This window comes from Calliphora vicina, chromosome 5 (assembly GCF_958450345.1).
Source record: "Calliphora vicina chromosome 5, idCalVici1.1, whole genome shotgun sequence".
Lineage (NCBI taxonomy): Eukaryota > Metazoa > Arthropoda > Insecta > Diptera > Calliphoridae > Calliphora > Calliphora vicina.
This window is the reverse complement of record NC_088784.1, coordinates 16,702,959-16,727,372: the sequence shown is the minus strand read 5'-3', so window position 1 is coordinate 16,727,372 and position 24,414 is coordinate 16,702,959. Positions and strand designations below refer to the sequence as shown.

The 24,414-nt window shown below is 26.9% G+C and overlaps 1 protein-coding gene across 7 annotated transcripts in view; it reads right to left on the bottom strand.

The window, feature by feature from the left end:
* sm (smooth) overlaps positions 1–24,414 on the bottom strand; it is a 220,148-nt gene that overhangs the window by 95,215 nt on the left and 100,519 nt on the right. For all 7 annotated transcript variants that reach the window (XM_065510522.1, XM_065510523.1, XM_065510525.1 and 4 more), the window contains exons 3-4: positions 7,542–7,724; positions 7,400–7,463 (exon numbers count right to left, since the gene is read on the bottom strand). In XM_065510522.1, coding sequence (XP_065366594.1) covers positions 7,400–7,463; positions 7,542–7,724 — 247 coding nt within the window. The remainder of the gene's footprint in view (positions 1–7,399; positions 7,464–7,541; positions 7,725–24,414) is intronic.

Below are 24,414 nucleotides of genomic sequence, written 5' to 3'. Positions count from 1 at the left end.
GTACCTTTTTTCAAAAAAAGTACTAAAAATTATTTTTTTTTTATTTTAATACTAGAAGATTCTTACAAGAAAAATAATTAAGAAAATATACAAATTTCTTAAAAAGTACTTTTTTTCATTTAGTACATTTTTTTTTTAAAAAAAGTACTAAAAATTTGTTTAATATTTATTCTGGTACATATTTATAATTTTTATAAGAAAATTAAAAAAATCCAGAAAACTACTTTTTTTAGTACTTTACTTTTTTTGATACTTATTCTGGCATTTAGGAATCCTATAAGAAAAAATCTTAGACAAATATACAAATTTCTACAAAAGTACTTTTTCCATTAAGTACTTTTTTTTTAAAAAAAAAGAACAAACCTAATTTTTATATTTTTCCTTAGAGTTTATGGAAGTTATTTAAGGAAATATAAAATTTTCTGAAAAAGTACTTTTTTCCATTTTGTACCTTTTTTAAAAACAATGCCAAAAATAATGATTTGTTCTTCTATGGTATATAAGAAAAAATTGTTAATAAAATATAAAAATTTCTTAAAAAGTACTTTTTCTATTTAATACCTTTTTTTTTAAAAAAAAGTTCTAAAAATAATTTTGTTTCTATTTTTCAGCATTTAGGAAACTTATAAGATAAGAAAATAATTTTTTTATAAAAGTACTTTTTCATTTTGTACTAGAATGCCAAAAATAATGTTTGGTATTTAAAATCCACAAAAAGCACAATTTTTCGTAGATTAGCAATAAAATATTTAAGTTTTGGCACTTTTTGGGTACTAAGTGCTTTTGCGGGGGAAAAAAATTCATCAAATTAAAATTTGGTACTTTTTAATTTTTATGTTTTTTCTGAAAAGTACTTTTTGACTACTTTTTTATTTGAATCTTGAATTGTACAGAAATAAAGTAATAAAGTATATTTTTTAATAGTTTAAAAGCAAAATCTTGAATTTTGGTACTTTTTTTTTGCAAAATAGTATCTTTGAAGATTTCTTAATATTTTACAGTTTTTTTTGAAGTAAAAACATTTCTAGATGTAAAATATTAGTATTTTTGAAAGGTACCAAAAAAAAATAGTACTAAAATCATGAATTTGTATAGAAATGAAGTAATAAAGTATAATTTTTAATAGTTTAAAAACAAAATGTTGAATTTTGGTACTTTTTTTGCAAAATAGTAACAAAATTTAATAGTACCTTTATATTTTACAGTTTTTTTTTTTGAAATAGAATCATTTTTAGATGTAAAAAATGGTAGTTTTGATAGGTACTTTTTTTGGTACCAAAAAAAAATTAGTACTTTTTTAATTTTTTTTTCCATATTTTTAAGTTTTTTCTACTTTTTGGGTACTAAGTGTTTTTTCCGAAAAATAGTATACAAAATAAAATTTGCTACGTTTTTATTTTTAGGTTTTTTAAAGTGAAATCATTACTAAAAAGTACTTTTTAACTACTTTTTTTTGTACGTTTTTATTTGTACAGAAATTAAGAAACAAAGTATATTTTTTAATAGTTAAAAACCAAAATGTTGAATTTTGGTACTTTTTTTGCAAAATAGTACCAAAATTTATAATAGTACCTTTGAAGATTTCTTAATATTTTACAGTTATTTTCGAAATAAAATAATTTCTGGGTGTAAAAAAATCAGTATTTTTGTTAGGTACTTTTTTGGTACCAAAAAATTAGTACTTTTTTCTAGTTTTTTTCAAGTAAAATAATTTTGAACTATGAAAATATAATAAAAAACTAGGTTTTACCCAAAAATATGCCTTTGAAAAAAGTACTTTTTTGATTTTTCTTAAAATTTTTAAGGTTTTTTTTTAAGTAAAATCATTGCTAGGGGTTGCAAATTAATATATTTACTAGATTTTCTTGATGTACTATATTTTTTTTAAGCTAAATTTAGCTTAAGTAGCTCCATTTAAAGTCTTTAACAACTAGTTGTAAAAATGTCCCCCTATTTATTTAGCATTTATGTATTTGTATTGCTGTGTGGTATGTTTTTGAAATGTTTAGCTAATTTGTCGCGTGTCACTTAAGTTTGTTGTTGTTCATTCTTTAGTTTGTTGTCGCTTTGCAAGAAAACAAAATAAACAACAACAGGCAGGCAGGCCGTCAGTCTGTCAGCCAGCCACCAGCAAGCTGCAGCAGCCTAGAAAATGTTCATTTTATTTTTCTTATTTCTTATACATACTTTTTTTTATAGCCATTTTATGTGCAGTTTTGCCATTTCAGTTTTCTTCAAGATGTGTGCAGTAGTTTTCACATTCAGTTTTTTTTTATTGTTTTGAGTGGGAGGATTTCTAGGCGAACATCAGCGCCAGTTGATGGTGGTTAAAGTGGTTAAAATGCAATGCTTTTCATGATTAGCAGCAGAGGAGGCTGTTGTGTTGTGAACAACAATGTCAAGATTGCAAGTCGTAAAAGTTGTTAGGGGGTCACAAAAAGTTGTGGTAGTTTTTGCACCTTGTTTAGCAAACAAAAATAGCAGCATTTTATTTGTTTAATGTTTAATTTAATATTAGTAAAATAGTTTGATTTGAAATTAAAGTTCAATAGCAAACTTGCAAGATAAAGGAGCATAAGCCCCCTGGGGGTTTTTGGTATCATTTATCTTAATTCAAAAGAAATTTGTTTGAAACTTATAAGAAAATCATTTCTTGCACTAAAGACCCCCGGGGTCTACTATTAAATACAATATCGGGTTGTCCCTATAACCCCCTGGGGTTCTTTTTACCTTAATTCAAAAGAAATTTGTTTGAAACTTATAAGAAAATCATCTTTTTCACTAAATACCCCCGGGGGGCTTCTATTAAACACAATGGTCATAGACCCCCTGGGGTTATTTTTACCTTAATTTAAAAGAAATTTGTATGAAAGTTATACGATATTTAACTCTTTCACTAAAGACCCCAGGGGGATACTATGAAACACAATATAGATTTTTAATTGGTCTAAAAACCCCCTGGGGTTTTTTTTTATTTTAATTCAAAAGAAATTTGTATGAAAAATAAAAACAATATCGAGTTTTTATTGGCCTAAAACCTCTGGGGTTATTTGTATCTGAATTCAAATGAAATTTGTAGGAAAGTTATACGAAAATCATACTGTTAAACACAATGGCCTTAGAACACCCTAGTGTCCTAGAACCCTCTGGGGTTTTTTTAATCACTTATCGTAATTCAAAAGAAATTTATATGAATTTTATAAGAAAATCATATCTTTCATTAAAGAAAATTATCTCTTCGACTAAAGACCCCCGGGGGATACTGTTAAACACAATGGCCTTAGAACCCCCTGATGTCATTTATACCTTAATTGAAAAGAAATTTGTTTGAAAGTTATAAGAAAATCATCTCCTTCACAAAAGACCCCCGGGGTGGTACTAATAAACGCAATGGCCCTAGAACCCTCTGGGGTTTTTTAATCAGTTATCGTAATTCAAAAGAAATTTATAGGAATTTTATAAGAAAATCATATCTTTCATTAAAGACCCCCGGGGGGTACAATTTACTACAATGGGAATAGAGCCCCCTGGGGTTATTTTGATCTTAATTCAAAAGAAATTAGTATGAAAGTTATTCAAAAATCATCTCTGTCACTAAAGACCCCCGGGGACTACTATTTAACACTATGGCCATAGAGCCCCCTGGGGTTATTTTTATCTCAATGCAAAAGAAATTTATACGAAAAACATCTTTTTCACTAAAGACCCCCGGGGGCTACTATTTAACACAATGGCCATAGAGCCCCTGGGGTTATTTTTATCTCAATTCAAAATAAATTAGTATGAAACTTATAAGAAAATAATCTCTTTCACTAAAGACCCCCGGGGGGCTACTATTAAACACCATGGCCCTAGAACCCCCTGGGGTTTTTATATTAATTCAAATGAATTTAGTATTAAAATAATAAGAAAATAATCTATTTCACTAAAGACCCCCGGAAGGGCCGGCAAGTATTAAATTGGCCCTAGAACCCCATGATTATAACTGTGTTAAAGTCATGGAAATTTCTATAAATTCTAAACATTTCCTCTAGATGTATTTAGCATATTTTCATTTGTTTATTTGCTGGTTTTTTTTTTGTTGCATCATTTATTTATTTAATATGACATTGTGTGGTGTCATTTAAAATTTACTTTTTTAATTCAGTTCTAAAGTTATATGTGTGTTGGATTAAATGAGTTTTCCGCCAGCGGAAAATGTATATGAAACCAATGCATTCATTTCCTTGTGCATGTTTAGTATTTTGTACAATAGCTATGTAAATAAGATTAAATAAAGATATACAACAAATAAAGAAATGTTTGTATAACCAGGTGTTAAACTAGCAAAAGAGGTTGATTAATAAATAAAAATAAAGAGGGCCATATACAAACAATAAACCACAAAAACATAAATTAAATATTAAAAAAAGAAAAGGGTTTTCTCATACTTTAAATAAAAAAAATCCTGATGATTATGTTATGTTATACTAAAACGCCTTAAAGTATGCCTTAAATTTTAAACCCTTAAAGTAGGCTTTACATAATATCACTAATTTACTCTATCTTTAAAACAGGTTTAAATGTAAGAGAGTAATTTTATTTGTTTTCAAAGCTTTGTTAGTAGTTCATTGTCTTTTATTTAATTAAATTAAAAATTTATTAACAAATTTGTGTGTTGTGTTTGCAAGTGTTTAAATGTGTTTTCTTTTTTATATAATTTTTTTTTTGATCAAAAAACATTTTTAAATTCTTAAAATTTCTATTATTTCTGGAGTGTGTGGATAGTATCGCTGGACTTGGTTCTGCTGTTTTATATTTTTTATTAAAAAAAATATATTTCTGGTGTATAAAATTTTTGTGTTGCATTTTGTTTGTTGTTTTGGCACTGTTTTAGGGGGGTTATTTGGCATTTTTGTTGTTGAAATTTTTTTTTTAATTTTTTTAATATTAAATGTAAAATTTGTTTAAGAGTTTTATTAAAAAAAATAATAATAATAGAGATGAGAGCATGCTTTAGTTTAAGTGTGTCAATAGAATTAAAAGAGAAAATGTAAAAAGCAAATGTTTCCATAGTAAATTCATAGCTTTAAAAGGCGATAAGTTTGATAAGAAATTGCTCCAAAATTCTGTAACAATTTATCGCTTCAGAAGGCAACAATTTTTTTATAAAATGTTTCGCTTTAGATTGTGACAATTTTTTTGTATAAATTTTATCGCTATAGATGGCGAAAATATGTTTATAAAATTTTTCGCTTTAGAAGGCGACAAGTTTTTATTGAAAATTTTTCGCTTTTGAAGGCGACTAATTTCTATAGAATTTTTTTTGCTTTTAAAGGCAATTTATTTCTAAAGGAAATTTTTCTCTCGCTATAGGAAATTTGTCGCATTTAATGGCGACATGTTCTGTTTTGAAAATGTGTAACTATAAAATGTTTCGCTTTAGATTGTGACAATTTTTTTTTATAAATTTTATCGCTTTAGATGGCGAACATTTTTTTTATATAATAAATTTTATCGCTTTAGATGGCGAAAATTTTTTATAAAATGTTTCGCTTTAGATGGCGTCAAGTTTTTATTGAAAATTTGTCGCTTTAAAAGGCGACATGTTGTTATTGAAAATTTTTCGCTTTTGAAGGCGACTAATTTTTATAGAAAATTTGTCGCTTTTAAAGGCGACAAGTTTTTTTTTTTAAATTTGTCGCTTTTGAAAACGACTAATTTCTATAAGAAATTTTTTTCTCGCTTTTAAAGGCGACAAGTTTTTTTTATGAAAATTTGGCGACTAATTTCTAAAGGAAATTTTTCTCTCGCTTTTAAAGGCGACAAGTTTTTTTTTATTGAAAATTTGTCGCTTTTGAAGGCGATTAATTTCTATATGAAATTTTTTGCTTTTAAAGGCGATTTATTTCTAAAGGAAATTTTTCTCTCGCTATAGAAAATTTTTCGCTTTTAATGGCGACATGTTGTGTTTTGAAAATGTGTCGCTTTTGAAGGCGACTAGTTTCTATAGGAAATTTGTCGCTTTTAAAGGCGACAAGTTTTTTTTTAAGAAAATTTGTCGCTTTTAAAGGCGAAATTTTTAAAAAAAATGTTCTCGCTATAGAAAATTTGTCGCTTTTAATGGCGACATGTTCTGTTTTGAAAGTTTGTAGCTTTTAAAAGCGACAAGTTTTTATTTAAAATTTGTCGCTTTAGAGGGCGACAAGTTTTTAAATTTTTTGCTTTTGACGACGTCTGGTTTCTTTACGAAATTTGTCGCATTTAAAGGCTACTCTTTCTATATGAAATTTTTCGCTTTAGAGGGCGACAAATTTGTATAGGCAACATTCTATAGGATTTCTATCGGAAAATTGTCGCCATTTCTATAGAATATTCGTCACTTTTAAAGGCGACTACTTTCTATAGGTTATCTGTCGCTTTTAAAGGTCAATTCTTTCTATAGGAAATTTGTCGCTTTTAAAGGTGACTCATTTCAATAGGAAATTTGTTAAAGCCGACTAAATTCTATAGGAGATTTGTTCCTCGCTGTTAAAAGTCACTAACTTCTATAGAAAAATTATCGCTTTGGATGGCGACAATTAAAAAATTTCGCTTTATACGGAGACTAGTTTTTATAGAAAAATTGTCGCCTTAGATGGCTACAAATTTTTATTGTCGCTTCAGATGGCGAAAAATTGTCGGTTCAGATGGCGAAAACTTTTTATATAAAATTTTTTGCTTTTAATGGCGACTAATTTCTATAGGAAATTTGTCGCTTTTAATGGCGACTAATTTCTACAGGAAATGTTTCGCTTTTAAAGGCGACTAATTTCTGTAGGAAATTTGTCGCTTTTAAAGGCGCTTGTCGCTTTAGAGGGCGACAAAATTTTTAGTTTTTGTAGCGAAAAATTTTTATAGAACATTTTCGCTTTTGATGGCGAAAAAATTTTATAAAGTGTTGATTTTAGGCGAAAAATTTTCTATAGAAATTAGTCGCTTTTATAGGCAACTAATTTCTATAGGAAATTTGTCGCTTTTAAAGGCGCTTGTCGCTTTAGAGGGCGACAAAATTTTTAGTTTTTGTGGCGAAAAATTTTTATAGAACATTTTCGCTTTTGATGGCGAAAAATTTTTATAAAAAGTGTTGATTTTAGGCGAAAAATTTCTTATGAGAAGTTAACGCCTTTTAAAGCGACAAATTTCTTATAGAAAGCCATTGAAATTTGTTGCTCTAAAATCCTTTCAATTTATTTTCTCTTTTATTCCAAAAATAAAGTGTTTTATGTAAATTATGAATGATAAAGAGGCTGTTTTTTTTAAGATTTATTGAGATTTTCTATTGTTTGTCAAATGTTTATCTTTGGAAAAGTGCATCAAATTATAGATAGAAATAAAAGAAAAACTAACAAAACAATTGAGATATGAAAAATAGACTCACCTGCGGTCAAAGTATAATCCCAGCTGGTTTCTGGTTCATTCTTATAAACATTCAATTTTTCAGGCTAAAAATAAAAACAACAACAACAAGAAAAAAATCATAAGAAACAACAAATTGTTTGAAATTCGTGAGTAAAACCTACCTTGGCAAAATCAATTTTCAAAGTACAGCAACCCGAATAAATATCAGCACCACTCAAATTCTCTCTGGCTCTGGTGGCCGCATCCAAAGAATCAAATTCGACCATGGCCTGAACGCCATTCTTTTTGAAAATGACAACACGCAAGACCTGGCCATGCGGATTGCAGATTTTTTGTAAAACATCCTAGAAAAAAAGACAATTTAAATTTAACCATAAATTTTTAGTTTTTATTTTACGGCATTTAAATAAATTGTTGTGGTAAATAATAATTCATTTATAGTTTTTTTTTATATCATTTGGTTTTGGTGGTTTTGTTGGTTTTATGAGCGACCAATTAGAAAAAACGTTTAAAAATATTTGGAGTGGAAAATTCAAAAAAATTAAAAATAATGGACAATTATTGAATTAAAAAAAAACAAAATAAATCTGCATAAGATTCAGAATCAGTTTTCTATAGAAAATCTGTAAAAGAGACAGATTTTAAAACGACAAATTTCCTAGTCGCCTTTAAAAGTGAGCGACAAATTTCCTATAAAAATTAATCGTTTTTAAGAGCGAGCGACAAATTTCCTATAAAAATTAATCGTTTTTAAGAGCGAGCGACAAATTTCCTATAGAAATTTGCCGCCTTTAAAAGCAAGCGACAAATTTGCTATAAAAATTAATCGCTTTTAAGAGAGAGCGACAAATTTTCTATAGAAATTTGTCGCCTTTATGAGCGAGCGACAAATTTCCTATAGAAATTTGTCGCCTTTAAAAGAGAGCGACAAATTTCCTATAGAAATTAATCGCTTTTAAGAGCGAGCGACAAATTTCCTATAAAAATTAGTCGCCTTTAAAAGTGAGCCACAAATTTAATATAGAAATTCGTCGCCTTTAAAAGGGAGCGACAAATTTCCTATAGAAATTAGTCGCCTTTAAAAGTGAGCGACAAAATTCCAATAGAAATTAGTCGACTTTAAAAGAGAGCGACATACTTTCAATAGAAATTAGTCGACTTTAAAAGAGAGCGACATACTTTCAATAGAAATTTGTCACCTTTAAAAGTGAGCGACAAATTTCCTATAATAATTTGTCGCCTTTACATGCGAGCGACAAATTTCTTATAGAAATTAGTCGCCTTTAAAAGTGAGCGACAAATTTTCTATAAAAATTAGTCGCCTTAAAAAGTGAGCGACAAATTTCCTATAGAAATTAGTTGCCTTTAAAAGTGTGCGACAAATTTCCTATTAAAATTAGTCGCCTTAAAAAGTGAGCGACAAATTTCCTGTAAAAATTAGTCGCCTTAAACAGTGAGCGACACCTTCTCTGTAGAAATAAGTCGCCTTAAAAAGTGAGCGACAAATTTCCTATAAAAATTAGTCGCCTTAAAAAGTGAGCGACGAATTCTCTGTAGAAATTAGTCGCCTTTACAAGCGAGCTACAAATTTCTTATAGAAACTGGTCGCCCTTAAAAGGGAGCTACAAAATTCCTATAAAAATTAGTCCATTTTAAAAGCGGGCGACAAAATTCCAATAGTAATTTGTCGCCTTAAAAAGCGAGCGACAAATTTCCTATACAAATTAGTCGCCTTTAAAAGCGAGCGACAAATTTCCTATGGAAACTAATCGCCTAAAGCGAGCAGTTTTCCTTAGAAACTCAGTCACTTTAAAAGCCTTCACAGCTCCTAAAATATCCTTTAATTCCTTTCAACTACTTGATATCATTCAAAAACCCCTTTCAAACCCTATTAGGCAAATAAAGCATAAACTTCATTTACAAACACTTTAAACTGAGATTACAAACTGAAACATGATAGAAAATCTAACTGACTGGGTATTAATGTAACCATATATTCCAACATATTCTCTGCTCTGTTCAGCAACATAAACAACAATTAAAGTCCAGTAAAATTGCAAATATTGACAACCAGTTAGACAGCCAGCCAGCCAACTAACCCGGTCATACATAGATTCAACATTCTAATGTCATTGAGGAGGGCAAATACAGCATATTGCCAACAACTCTCGTTATCCTCATTTAATGTCTGTGCAAAATTCTAAATTAGAGACTCTCGAGCCTAATATACACAGCCATGGAAAATGTACATATGTGTGAAAAATCTAAAAAAAATTTAAGGTCTTTTCCTTGTATGTTTGGCTGCTCCTGTGCGTATGCTAATGAGACGAGCAATATGCTGATAATACGGTATTTTACTGCATAGTTACAGGCATCAAAATGGCGTAAAAGAGAGAGAGGCAGAGTGATAGGGTAAGAGCAACTTACAACAGTTAATTGATGTAATGACAGGATAGGAACGGACTTTAGGATTATAGTGTTTAGAGAACAATTGTGTTGTAGTTAGAGATTAGCAATATGAGGCTAAACATGAATATGAATGGCTATGAAATATATTAAAATTAATATGTTTAAAATATCAACATTAGTTAAGCAACATTGTTTAGCAACAAATGATGCAACACAAACAAATTATTAGTTAAAGAAATGGTAAATGAAGAAATAATATTTGTTTAGCAACAATGTTGCTGCATTAAATTGTTGCTATGTTTAGCAACATTGTTTTTAATCTGCTAAAATTTATAACAAATGGTTGCTGTTTAGTTGGAATGTAGTTCAAATACATTTTTCTCACTATATGGCTTGGCAACATTGTTTAGCAACATTGTTGCCAAACAATAAAAATAGAAAAAAACTATTTTTGAAGCTAAATTTTTACAAAAATGCTTATGAAATTAAGTTTTTTAAATTTTTTGTAAAAAACTTTGTTTAGCAACATTGTTGTCCAACAGTAAAAACTAGAATTTTCATAATAATATTAAAAAAATGTTTAACAACTTTGTTCAGAAACATGTTGCGACAACTTTGTTCAGCAGCAATGTTGCCAAATCATAAAAAGCAACAGAAATTATATGTTAAACATAAATTATTTGTTGCATGTTGTGGCAACTTTGTTTCGCAACATTGATGCTGAACTGAAAATATCTAGCAATTTTATAAGAATTTAGACAAATGAGTTAAAATTATTAGAGAAATGTTGCAAATTTACATGTTAACATATGTTGGGCAACTTTTTTTAGCAACATTGTTGCCAAGGAGTTGAAATATATAAATTTAATAAAAATTTGTTCCAGAAAGTTAAAAGTTATTAAGGTAATGCTGCAACATATTTAACAATTTTATTTGTCAAAATATTCTGGTAACATTGTTTAGCAACATTGTTGCCGAACAGTAAAACTCGAACAATGCCATACAAATTCAGCTAAATGAGTTCAAAGTGAAATGTTGGAAAATATTTAGCAACAAAATGTTAACAACTTTGTTTAGCAACATTGTTGCCAAACAGTAATATATACGAAAAAAAACTTTAGAACATGTTTAGGAACTGTCTGTGTTAATGTATTCCAGTTACATTAAAGTATTTTGTTTTGCAACATTGTTACCAAGATCTAGAACTAGATTAATTTAGTAAAAATTTTGTCAAATTAAAAATTGATTAGAGTAAGGCTGGCAAAGATTAAGAAATTTTATTTGTCAACATATTCTAGCAACTTTGTTTAGCAACATTGTTGCTGAACAATAAAAATCACAAAAATACTAAAAATTTGTATAGAAAATGTTTAAATTTGTCTAGCAACATTGTTGGAACTTTTTTTTTTTGGCAACTTTGTTTAGCAACATTGTTGCCGAACAGCAAAAATCTAGCAATTATATAAAAACGTTAAAAAATGATTGGATATATGTTGGTACAAGTTTCTTTAGAAACATGTTCGGCAACTTTGTTTAGCAACATTGTTGCCAAACATTAAAAATCACAAAAATAATGAATCTTTGTATACAAAATGTTTAAATTTGTCCAGCAAGTTTGTTGGAATTTGTTTTCTTGGCAACTTTGTTTAGCAACATTGTTGCCGAACACCAAAAATCTAGCAATTTTATAAGAATACAGCCAAATTTGTTAAAAATGATTGAATAAATGTTGAAACATGTTTCTTTGTAAACATGTTGTGGCAACTTTGTTTAGCAACATTGTTGCCAAACATTAAAAATCACAAAAATAATAAAACTTTTTATAGAAAATGTATAAATTTATACAGCAATGTTTTTTGTAAACATGTTCTGGCAACTTTGTTTAGCAACATTGTTGCTTAACATTAAAAATCACAAAAATAATAAATCTTTGTATAGAAAATATTTTAATTTGTCCAGCAACTTTGTGGGTATACTTTTTTGGCAACTTTGTTTAGCAACATTGTTGCCGAACACCAAAAATCTAGCAATTTTATAAGAATACAGCAAAAATTTGTTAAAAATTATTGAATAAATGTTGAAACATGTTTCTTTGTTGGCAACCTTGTTTAGCAACATTGTTGCCAAACATTAAAAATCACGAAAATGTTTAAATTTGTCCAGCAACTTTGTTGGACCAGTTTTTTCTTGGCAACATTGTTGCTTAGCATTAAAAATTACAAAAAATATAGAAATTTTGTACAGTAATCTAGTAAAATGTTAAGCAATTGTGTTTATAAACATTTTTTTTAAAGAAATATTGTTGCTGAACACAAAAAAAATCCAAAAAATTTTTTAAATTTACAAAAATATATATTTAAGTAGCTCTTAAGATTAAATTATAAATTGTTTATGTGTTTCTAAAAACTTTTTATTATTTGAGTAGTTTTTATAGCATTTTGGCAATTTTTTGTTATAAGCAACAGTTAAAATATTTGCTTTTACAGTTTTAAGCAAGGACATAAACCATAAAACAACAACAGACTTAAATGGACTATAAAACCAAGAAACAGTAGAACCTATATAAAATGATTTCAGTTAAAAAGTATTAAAAAAGCTGAATTATTTATTAACAGGAAATAAAATGGTTTCTTGGATTCTTTCAAAGATAATTTTTAATATCTTTGGCTTGAGTTTGTTTTAAAGACGATCCACTGTAAGGCTGAGCAACATGTTTTTGGTGGCTAAAGTAACCGATAAACACTCAAGAAACACACTATATACAAATATAAAATACTAATAATAAAACAACCATTTTGATTTTTGGCATTTTGTCAAATTCGAAGGAACTGAACAGCCTATAATGACAATGAATGTGTCACAGAGTCTGGTCTGCTAGAGGTTTGGGGTAGGTTGATGGTATAAGCCAAAGTTTACACTGATAATGGCCTTAGCAAATATTTGCTATAACAAACAATCAAACAGTTTTTTATATGAAGAAAGAGAAACAAAATAAAGATGATTTTTGGTAATATAAATAGCGTAATCATGAAATAGCCAGCAAGTTTAAAGACTACTAATGAGTTTTTCTTCACCAAAATAGAAATATTTATTGAATTTAATGTTTAAGGATAAGATTTTTATGGTTAGGATATTAAAACTGAATCCTTATATATAATAAAATGAATAACAGTAAAGATAAGAAAATAAAGTGAAATACACACAAACAATATTAACAAATTTTTAATGGGTGGTTACACCTTCTGGTGTTTTCTTTTTGGGAATATATTACAAAATTTATGAGTGATTCAAACCCTAAGATGTTTAGATTTTATGTTTCAAGTATATAAAATTGTTAAATTAATGTTTTGGGTGGTATTAACCGCTCTAGGATGGCTGAGTTTTTGTGCCTAGATCATCATTATTAGGAAATTTAATGGTCTTTTTTAAAAGCCTGCCAGTTAAGCTATAAAAATGAAATTAGCTGAAACAGAAAACAACACATTATGCAGCTATAAAGTGAGATAAAGCAGGATGACAAAAAAAAATAAAAAAAAAATTAAATTTTTCAAAATATTTTAAAAGAAACCGAGAAGGTTTTTATGTTATCTACATCTTTACACAATAAAATATTGAAAAAATAACAAATTATTAAAATATTTCACCTCAAATTTGCCTAATTTTTTTTTTAAAAAAAATTATTTTATTAAAAAACTGAAATTTTTGTTCTTTTTATGAAAGCTAACAACAAAAGCTTTAAAAAAATATATAAATTTTTAAAAATCCTTTCATATATATTTTTTTAAAATTCTTTGAAACTTTTAGTTAATAAAATTTCAAAAAAACTGTTGGTTTACAAAGTTGCCAAACAAAAGTTTTAAGTAAAATACGCCTGAAATTTTAATGTCTTTTAATAATAAACAATATAAGCTTTTCATTAAACCTAAATTTGATTCAAAATTTTTATAAATTTATTTTTAATTTCAACTCAAACTTGCTAAAAATAAATTTTTTTAATTTTTGTTAAGTGAAATTTTCTTTATAAAAAATATTTGGTTTTTATTAAAAATATCGAAAATTTTTTTCTTTAAATAAAAGCCTTAAACATAAGCTTTTCAAAAAATAGAAATTTTTAAAAATCCTTTAATATATATTTTTTTAAAACTCTTTGAGACTTTCAGTAAATAAATTTTCAAAAAAACTGTTGGTTTACAAAGTTGCCAAACAAAAGTTTTAAGCAAAAAACACCTGAAATTTTTATGTCTTTTAATAATAAACACCATAAGCTTTTCATTAAACATAAATTTAATTAAAAATTTTTATAAATTTATTTTTAATTTCAACTCAAACTTGCTTAATAAAAGTTTTTCGATTTTTGTACAGGACAAATTTTCATTTGAAAAAAATATTTGTTTTTAATTGAAATTCGCAATACTTTTTTTCTTTAAATAAAAGCTTTTAGCATAAGCTTTTAAAAGAAATATAAATTTAATCACAACCTTTAATATATATTTTTTTAAAACTCTTTGAAACTTTTACTAAATATATCTCCAAAAACATGTTGGTTTATAAAGTTGCCAAACAAAAGTTTTAAGTAAAAAAGGCAAGAAATTTTTAAAGCTTTTAATTATATACTGCATAAGCTTTACATAAAACACAAATTTGATTCAAAAATTTTCATATATTAATTTTTAATTTCAACTCAAAAAAAAATTCGATTTTTATAAAGTGAAATTTTCATTATAAAAAAATTTTTGTTTTTATTAACAAAAACCGTAAATTTTATTTCATTAAATAAAAGCTCTTAACATAAACTTTTAAAAAAATAGAAATCTAAAATAAAAAATTAATATGTATTTTTTTTAAAATCGCTTTTAAAAATTTTATAATTTTTTTTCCAGTTCAAAAAAAAGTTAAAATTTATATTAATTAAATATTCTGTTTTTTTTTTTGTAAATTCCTAAATGAATTTTATCTTTATCCTTTTATGTTTCTATATTTAACACCACAACAGCAGATTGTCATTTACAGCTGACGTAAATTCATTAAACGAAAATTGTACAATTGTACACAGCAATTGTTAAAAATTGAAATAACGATGTTGCAAATGGAAAAAAAAATGAAGCAACAATCCATGTAAAGTAAATACCGAGTAGATTTTATTTTCTAGTTGTCGCATTGTTTACTGCAAAGTGCGGCCGAGGGACAGACAGACAGCTAGAGCCATGATATGTGTTGTGATGGCCAGCACAAATTCAACAACAAAAATATTATTACATCAAGCAACAGAGGCAGGCAGCAAACAGCCTGGTTTATAGAAATACATGTGTGTGTTGCAATAAATAAAATTGTCTTTAAATAATGTGGACCACATATCCATGTTTGCAACTTACAATTTAATTGCGATATATGTATGTGTATAAAACACATGCTAGTTTTTATCTTTCCAACAAATATTAAAGACATGTTGCACTAAAACTCTCAAAAAATGTGGCTAGAAATAAAAAATGAAAAAAAAACTGCATAAAAAAGCATTAACAACTGTTTAAGTCAAGAATATAAATCAGGCTAAAAGTGGCAAATGAACGAACAAAAAAATTAAAAATAAATAAATACTAACAAGTCTGTTGTTGCAACACAAACTATGAAGCAACAAAAATTTTAACAAAAAAAAAAAAAACCAACTAACAAATGATGGGAAACTTTATGGGAAAAACAAATAACTGCTGCTGAAGAAAAACTAAAACAATTTATACAATACAAAAACAATTGTGGCAAGAGTTTTTATTTTTCGTTTTTTGTTTTAATGGTGGTGGCAAGAAAACAAAATGTGTTGCACAAGTTTGTTTAAGTTTTTCTATTTTTTTTTTGTTTTCCCTACTTATTGTTACAGTTTGTCAAAAATACCTTATTTTTTTATTTATTTATATTGGTGAATAATGTTTAAAAGCTTCTTACAAACTACCGAGACGTTTTAAGGGTTTTTTAAAACAAAGATTTCCTTGCCTTTGTAAGTAGTTTTCAATACTTACAGTTTGCTAATATGAAGGCTAAACGAAATTGAGCGAAAAAATCTTGTAAACAAAACAAAATTAGAGAAAAATTAAAAGAATTTAAGTTTGCTTTAGTTTTAGTGTTTGGCAACAATGTTGCTAAACAAAGTTGCGAAAAAAAAACTTGTTAAATATGTTTACTGAGCATTAGTAACAAAAACACAATTTTTCCAATGTTGCTAAACAATGTTGCCCACAAATGTTTAGCAACAAAGTTGCTAAACTAATTTCAAAATTTTTTTTTTTTAAATATTACATACATGGCATTATGTCATCTAAAAAATATTTACCAACAAAATTTAGCAAAAAACAATGTGGCAACAATGTTGCTAAACAAAGTTGCCAAAAAAAAATCTTTACAAACCAAGTTATTAAATATGTTTCCTGAGCATTATTGTAAAAAATATTATTTTTTTATAGCAACAATGTTGCCCACAAATGTTTAGCAATAATGTTGCTAAACTTATTTCAACAAATTATAATAAAAAAGTTTCTATATTTATGCATAAATTAAAAAACATTCTGCTTGTTTAATTTTTAGTGTTTGGCAACAATGTTGCTAAACAAAGTTGCCTAAAAATTTTGCAATATTTATATAAAAATTAAAAAAAATCCCTCTTGTTTAATTTTTAGTGTTTGGCAACAATGTTGCTAAACAAATGTTTACCAAAAAAGTTGTTTAATATGTTTCCTGAGCATTAATGCAAAAAGTATTAGTTTTTTTAAATTTTGAGCTTTTCGCAACAATGTTGCCCACAAATGTTTAGCAACAAAGTTGCTAAAGTTTTCTGAAAATTGTTCAACAAATAATAATTGAAAACTTACAATATTTATGTAAAAATTAAAAAAAAAATCCTATTTGTTTAATTTTTAGTGTTTGGCAACAATGTTGCTAAACAAAGTTGCCTAAAAATTGTAACCAAAAAAGTCTTTAAATATGTTAGCTGAACATTAATGCTAAAAATACAATATTTTTTTTGTTAATTACGGGTTTATAGCAACAATGTTGCCCACAAATGTTTAGCAACAATGTTGCTAAACTCATTTCAACAAATAATAAGAAAAAAGTTGCAATATTTATATAAAAATTAAAAAAAATCCCTCTTGTTTAATTTTTAGTGTTTGGCAACAATGTTGCTAAAGAATGTTGCTAAAATATGTTTACCAAAAATGTTGTTTAATATGTTTCCTAAGCATTAATGCAAAAAATATATATATATTTTTTAAATTTTGAGTTTTTAGCAACAATGTTGCCCACAAATGTTTAGCAACAAAGTTGCTAAAGTTTTTTGAAAATTGTTCAACAAATAATAATTAAAAATTTACAACATTTATATAAAAAAATCCTATTTGTTTAATTTTTAGTGTTTGTCAACAATGTTGCTAAACAAAGTTGCCTAAAAATTTTAGAAAAAAAAATTTTTGAATATGTTAGCTGAATATTAATGCCATAAATATAAAATTTTTTCAATTTTGAGTTTAAGCAACAATGTTGCCACAAATGTTTAGCAACAAAGTTCCTAAACTTTTACCAACATTTTACAAAAAATTAGAAATTTTTATTTAATTTTACTTATAAGGCAACAAAGTTGCTAAAAATGCAACCGAAAAAATGTTTACAAACAATGTTGCTAAACAATGTTGCCAAAAAAAGTGATTACCAAGTTTCTTAATATGATTTCTGAACATTAATTTTTGAGTATTTAGCAACAATGTTGCCACAAAAGTTTAGCAACAAAGTTTGTGTGGCAATATTGTTGCTAAATGTTAAAAACTTCAATATATGTGCCGTTTAATGTTAAAGCAACTTTGTGGCTGAACTTTTTTCCCAGCGACTTTCTATAGCAACAATGTTGCTAAAGCTTTAAACTTATAAAATTGTAGAGGGAAAAGATAGTATTTTAAATATTTTATATTTAAATTGTTACAAACATTAAACATTTTTGCAATTTGTATTGCTTAGCAACAATGTTGCTAAACAAAATTCCTAAAAAAAACATGCTTTAACCATTTTGTTCCTTTTTAATAAACAATTTTAAATTAAACTTCTTTCTCTCTACATCTTCAAAATCTTTCAGTCTCTTAAACTAATTACTGACTAATTAAATGTTGCTAACACAGAAAGAAAAACTCATAATAAAGGCAAAGGCTCCCCACCTTTTCCAAGGACTTTACGTGCAGCTTAAAGATTACAGGTTAAAAGTGTAAAAAAAATGGAAAAACAGAAACTAATAGTCTGTTGAAAGAAAATTCTGGCAAACACTTGTAAAACTTACATTCCAATGAATACGTACATATGTACGGGTAGTACCCAGCCAGCCAGCTAGCTAGAGCTGTGTGCCATCAATAGTCATTTTCTAATTACACAATACGTGACTTTATGTAAAGATTGAAAATTACGCCAAAGCTAGAAACTGCTAAAATTGTTAAGAGTATTTAAGGTAGAAAATTGCAATAAAATGAAGAGAATTTCTGCAGTAAAAAAAAAAACAAGGAATAAATTAAAGTTTAAAACTCAGTTTAAAAGAATGTAATTTTGTAATAATGATCGTAAAATGCAGAAAAAAAAAAACAAGGAATAAATAGAAGTTTTAATACTTAGTTTAGAAGAATATAGCTCTGTAGCTACAAATGTAGTTTTGTCGCTTACTTAATAATGTATCATTTTAAGGCCTAAAAATGATCATAAAATGAAAAGATCAAAAACAAAGAAAAATTTAACGTAAAAACTCAGTTTGAGAGAACATGACTGACTTTGTAGCTAGAAATGTAGTTTTGCAGCTGAACATTTATTTTCTTATTTTAAGGCCTAAAATGGTCACAAAATTAACAGAATTTCTGCCGTAGAAAAACAAGGACAAATTTGGGTTTACAACTTAGTTTGAGGGAATGTGGTTTTATAGCTACAAATGTAGTTTTGCAGCTGAACATTTATTTTCTTATTTTAAAGCCTAAAATGGTTATAAAATGAACAGAATTTCTACCGTAAAAAAACAAGGACAAATTTGGGTTTAAAACTCATTTTGAGAAAATGTAGTTTTGTAGCTACAAATGTAGTTTTACAGTTGAACATTTATTTTCTTATTTTAAGGCCTAAAATGTTCATAAAATGAACAGAATTTCTGCCGTAAAAAATAAGGACAAATTTGGGTTTAATGTGGCTTTGTAGCTATAAATGTAGTTTTGTAGCTTAGTTATTAATGCATCCTTTTAAGGCCTTTAAAATGGTCCTCAAATGAAGAGAATGTTTGAAATCAAAAAACAAGGAACAATTAGAGTTTAAAAGACAGTGTAGAAGAATGTGGCTTTGTTGCTAGAAATGTAGTTTTGTAGCATAAATTTTATTATTTCTTTTAAGGCCTAAAATGAAGAGAATTTTTGCAATATAAAAAACAAGGAATTAATTGAAGTTTAAAACTCAGTTTGGGGTATCTGGCTTTGCAGCTACAAATGTAGTTTTGTAGCTGAACTATTAATTTGTTTTTTTAAGGCCTAAAATTGTCATTAAATGCTGAGAAATTCTGCAGTAAAAACAAAAGAATAAATTGAAGTTTAAAACTCAGTTTGGGGAATGTGGTTTTGCAGCTACAAATGTAGTTTTGTAGTTTAACATTTATTTTCTTCTTTAAAGGCACAAAATGGTCATAATAAAATGAACAGAATTTCTGCAGTAAAAAACAAAGACAAATTTGGGTTTAAAATTCAGTTTGAGAGAATGTGGCTTTGCAGCTACAAATATAGTTTTGTAGCTTAATTATAAATATAGCCATTTAAGGCCTTAACAATTTTTATAAAATGAAGAAAATTTTTTAGTCAAAAAACAAGAAATAAATTAAAGTTTGAGACACAGTTTGAGGCATGTGGCTTTGTAGCTTCAAATGTAGTTTTGTAGCTTAGTTATGAATGTATCCATTTAAGGCCTTTAAAATGGTCATCAAATGAAGAGAATTTTTGCAATATAAAAAACAAGGAATAAATTGAAGTTTAAAACTCAGTTTGGAGTATGTGGCTATGCAGCTACAAATGTAGTTTTGTAGCTGAACTATTAATTTGTTATTTTAAGGCCTAGAATTGTCATTAAATGCAGAGAAATTCTGCAGTAAAAAACAATGACAAATTTAGGTTTAAAATTCAGTTTGAGAGAATGTGGCTTTGTAGTTACAAATATAGTTTTGTAGCTTAATTATAAATATAGCCATTTAAGGCCTTAACAATTTTTATAAAATGAAGAAAATGTTTTAATCAATAAACAAGAAATTAATTAAAGTTTGAGACACAGTTTGGGTAATGTGGCTTTGTAGCTTCAAATGTAGTTTTGAAGCCTAACTTTTTATTTCTTCATTTAAGGTCTCAAAATGGTTGTAAAAGAATAAAAACAAGAAGAAATTACAGTTTAAAACACAGTTTGGAGAATGTGGCTTTGTAGCTTTAAATGTAGTTTTGAAGCCTAACTTTATTTCTTCATTTAAGGTATCAAAATAACTGCAAAACAATAAAAACAAGGAGAAATTACAGTTTAAAATACAGTTTAGAGAATGTGGCTTTGTAGCTTTAAATGTAGTTTTGTAGCTGAACTTTAAATTTCTGCTTTTAAGGCCTAATTATAATGTTACATATTGTATTGTTTAAGTATATTGTTTAACAAAAAAACAAATTAAATAAAATCTTTAATTCTGAGTTTTTATGGCCATAATTTTGAACATGTAGTTTTGTGGTTTTAATTTTTTTTCTTTTTTTTTATTAATTTCTAAACTAAACATTTATTTTTCAGGATTTGTGGTTTATTTTGCTCTTTTTTTATATAATTTGAGGTTTAAATTAAAAAGTATTTAATAGTTTAAATAAAATCATTCATTTTTTTTTGTCTACAACCTGAGAAAAACCACAATTGTAAAACGTTTTAGTTACAATATTTTTTTTTCTTTCTAACCAATTACCACACAATTTTACATTAGTTCGACATTTAAATATATTATAATAAAAACATTTCTATTGGAAATTTTTTACACTAAACCAAACATTAACTAGGGATTCTTTGCAAGACTCCTTAACTCCCAAACAACAAAAAAAAATAGTCATATAATAATGTCCGCCCCTTAAGCTTAAATAGTGAAATGTAAATCTTGAACAAATAGTTCTAGGAAAAACAGCAAGAAAATTAAAGGAAATAAAACTCAAATAAGAAAAACTACTACGTATTACAATTGGTTTAGTTTGGTTTTCTTTTTTTTTTTTGGAATACATGAATATAAATCAGCAAAACACTGTAGGAATTACTAAATAATGGATGAGGTTTGTTAAAGGTTCTAGCCAGAAAAAAGAAAAGAAAGAAAGAAATATGAAAACTCACCATCAATTTGAAAACACTATAAGGAAATGTATAGCAAATTCAGCAAATAACCAGAGACTAAAAGAAACATTTACAACAAAATGTAAATTTCTTTTCAAACTGGCATTTAAAAGAAAAAAAAACTATAATATTGGTTACCAAAACTACCCTTACAGACAAATTACTCCTGAACAAATAAGGTAGAAACTTGTAAGAGTAAAAACTCTTTACCAAAATTGTAAATTTGGCCATGACTAGTTGTTTTATTTTGTTTTTTTTTTGTTTCTTTCTATCCGTTTCCGTTTCTGTGTCATTTTCCTAAAAATGACTTTACAATATCAGCTCATTCATAGGGCGCTAATTCGGTTTTTATTGTTTTCAAACAAAGATTTTGAGACCTTGTTTAATTTATAACATTGTGCATAAATTAAAGGGGGGAATAAAAACTGTTAAAGAATAAATAAACAATATAATTTAAGGTTCTTAGGTAACAGAGCAAATAGTCCCTTCATGGACATTCGAAGGACCATCAGGTCCAATGATAAAATTGTTTATAAAACGTCTAAAATTCAAAATAATCTAAATTTAAAATTAATATAATTTAGTTAGCAGAGCAATTTGTGCAATAAAAGTACCTTCATCGACTTTCGAAGAGTCATTGGTTCGAAGGACCATCAAGGTCTAATGATCAAATTGTTTATAAAACTATTTTTTAATGATCTTAGTTAACAGAGCAAATTATGCAATAAAAGTACTTTTAAAAAAAATTACCTTCATCGACTTTAGAAGTAATATTGGTTCGAAGGACCATCAAGGTCCAATGATTAAATTCTTTATAAAAAGCCTAAAATTCAAAATAGTCTAAATCTGAAATAAATATAATTCAATAATCTTAGTTAACAGAGCCAATTGTGCAATAAAAGTACCTTCATCGACTTTCGAAAAGTCATTGGTTCGAAGGACCATCAAGGTCCAATGATCAAATTGTTTATAAAACTATATTTTAAAGATCTTAGTTAACAGAACAAATTGTTTATAAAAGTACTTTTAAAAAAAATTACCTTCATCGACTTTAGAAGTAATATTGGTTCGAAGGACCATCAAGGTCCAAAGATTAAATTCTTTATAAAAAGCCTAAAATTTAAAATAATCTAAATCTGAAATAAATATAAATTAATGTTCTTACATGGCAGAGCAAATTATGCAATAAAAGTACCTTCGAAGAAACATTGGTTCGAAGGACCAACAAGTTCCAATGATCAAATTGTGTATAAAACATCCGAAAATTCATGTTAATCTAAATCTGTTCATTTTATTAACATTCACTAACTTTAAATAGAAAGATTGAGCAGTTTATTGAGTTGTGAAAGAGCATTTACACACCCAATCTACCATTTAGTGTATAAACTGGTTCGTAGGACCACCAGCTAAACAATTTGTTTTATTTTAAAAATAAAATTTAAATTCTCTAAATTTTGTGTGATTCACTGCCTTAAAGACTAAAGATTTCCCTTATCATTGCCATGCGAAGGAACATTTGCATATTTGAAAGCATTATAAAACAAATGGTCCTTCGAAACTCATAAACTGCTAATTTAATCGATTCAATAACAGAGAATGTTTTAAAAAACCAAAATTCTGGTAATTTTGCATGATTCACTGGAATGATGCCAAAAACAGCAACTTCATCGAGATTCGAAGTGTCATTGGTTCGAAGGACCAACAAGATCCAATTATTCAATTGTTTATAATTCGCCAAAAAAGCATGCTAATATAAATCTGTTAATTTTATTAACATTCACAAACTTTAAATACAATGATTTGGCAGTTTATTGAGTTGCGAATGACCATATATACTTCCAATCTACCATTTTGTATGTAGACTGGTTCGTAGGACCACCAGCTATATTTATCAATAATTGGTTTTTTAAAACTTTTAAAAGCTATTTTCTCTCTAGAAAATAAATCCCAACTAGAATAAAAATTTAAATTCTCTAAATTTTGTAAGATTCACTAATTTTAAGACTGAAGATTTCAAATATCATTGATATGCGAAGAACCATTTGCATATTTTAAAGCCCTATAAAAATGGTGCTTTGAAACTAAATGACTTGCTAATCAAATCGACTTAATAATAGAGAATGCTTAAAAAATACTAAAATTCTCTTAATTGTGTATGATTCACTAATTTAAAGACTAAAAATTTGCCATATTATTGACATACGAAGCAAAATTTTGCAATAAAAGGTCTTCAACTTTAAATAATTTTGTAATAAAACATTTAAAACCTCTTGTGGTCCAGAGAAATCAATAAGGAAATTAAATTACAATTGAAAATCAGTTAATATTTGTATTATTCACTGCAAAGATTTAACAGATCTTTGTGATTCGAAGGACCATTTGACCAGACTTCAAATATTAATAAATTGTTAAAAAAAACTTTCAAAAATTATTTTCTTTAAAGGAATAGCAATGAAAATTGCATTAACAATTTAAATCTATTACTTTTTTATATAAAAATGTAAAATATAACAGATCTTTGCGGTTCGAAGGACCATTTGATACAAATTGTTAAAAAAACAAACTTTCAAAAACTCTTTTCTTTAGCGGAATGTATAAGAAAATTGCATTAAAAATGTAAATCTATTAAGATTTTACAAAAAAAAATCAAATTTTTTTTACATGTTTGACCTTCTAAGGACCATTTTTAAATCAAGGTCTTGAACTATCAATAATTTTTTTATTAAACATTCAAAAATTCTTTTCTCCAGAGATAGATATAAGAAAATTGTAAATCTTTTAATTTTTCCTAACTTTCTACTTTTAAATCGAAAACAGCTAGAAGTTTATTTAGGTTCGAAGGACCATTTAGTTCATGCCTTCAACTATCAATAATTTGTTTATTAAATATTCAAAAACTCTTTTCTCCACAGAAAAAAATAAAACCGTTAGTTTTTCATACTTTTCTAATTTTGAATCTAAAACAGTTAGCAGTATCTTTTGGTTCGAAGGACCATTTAGTTCAAAGCCTTTAACTATCAATAATTTGTTTTTTAAACCTTCAAAAACTCTTTTCTCCACAGAAATGTATAAGAAAATTATAAAACCCGTTAGTTTTTCATAATTTTCTACTTTTGAATCTAAAACAGTCAGGTTCGAAGGACCATTTTTAAATCAAAGTCTTTAACTATCAATAATTTGTTTATTAAATATTCAAAAAACTCTTTTCTCCACAGGAATGTATAAGAAAATTGTATTAAAATT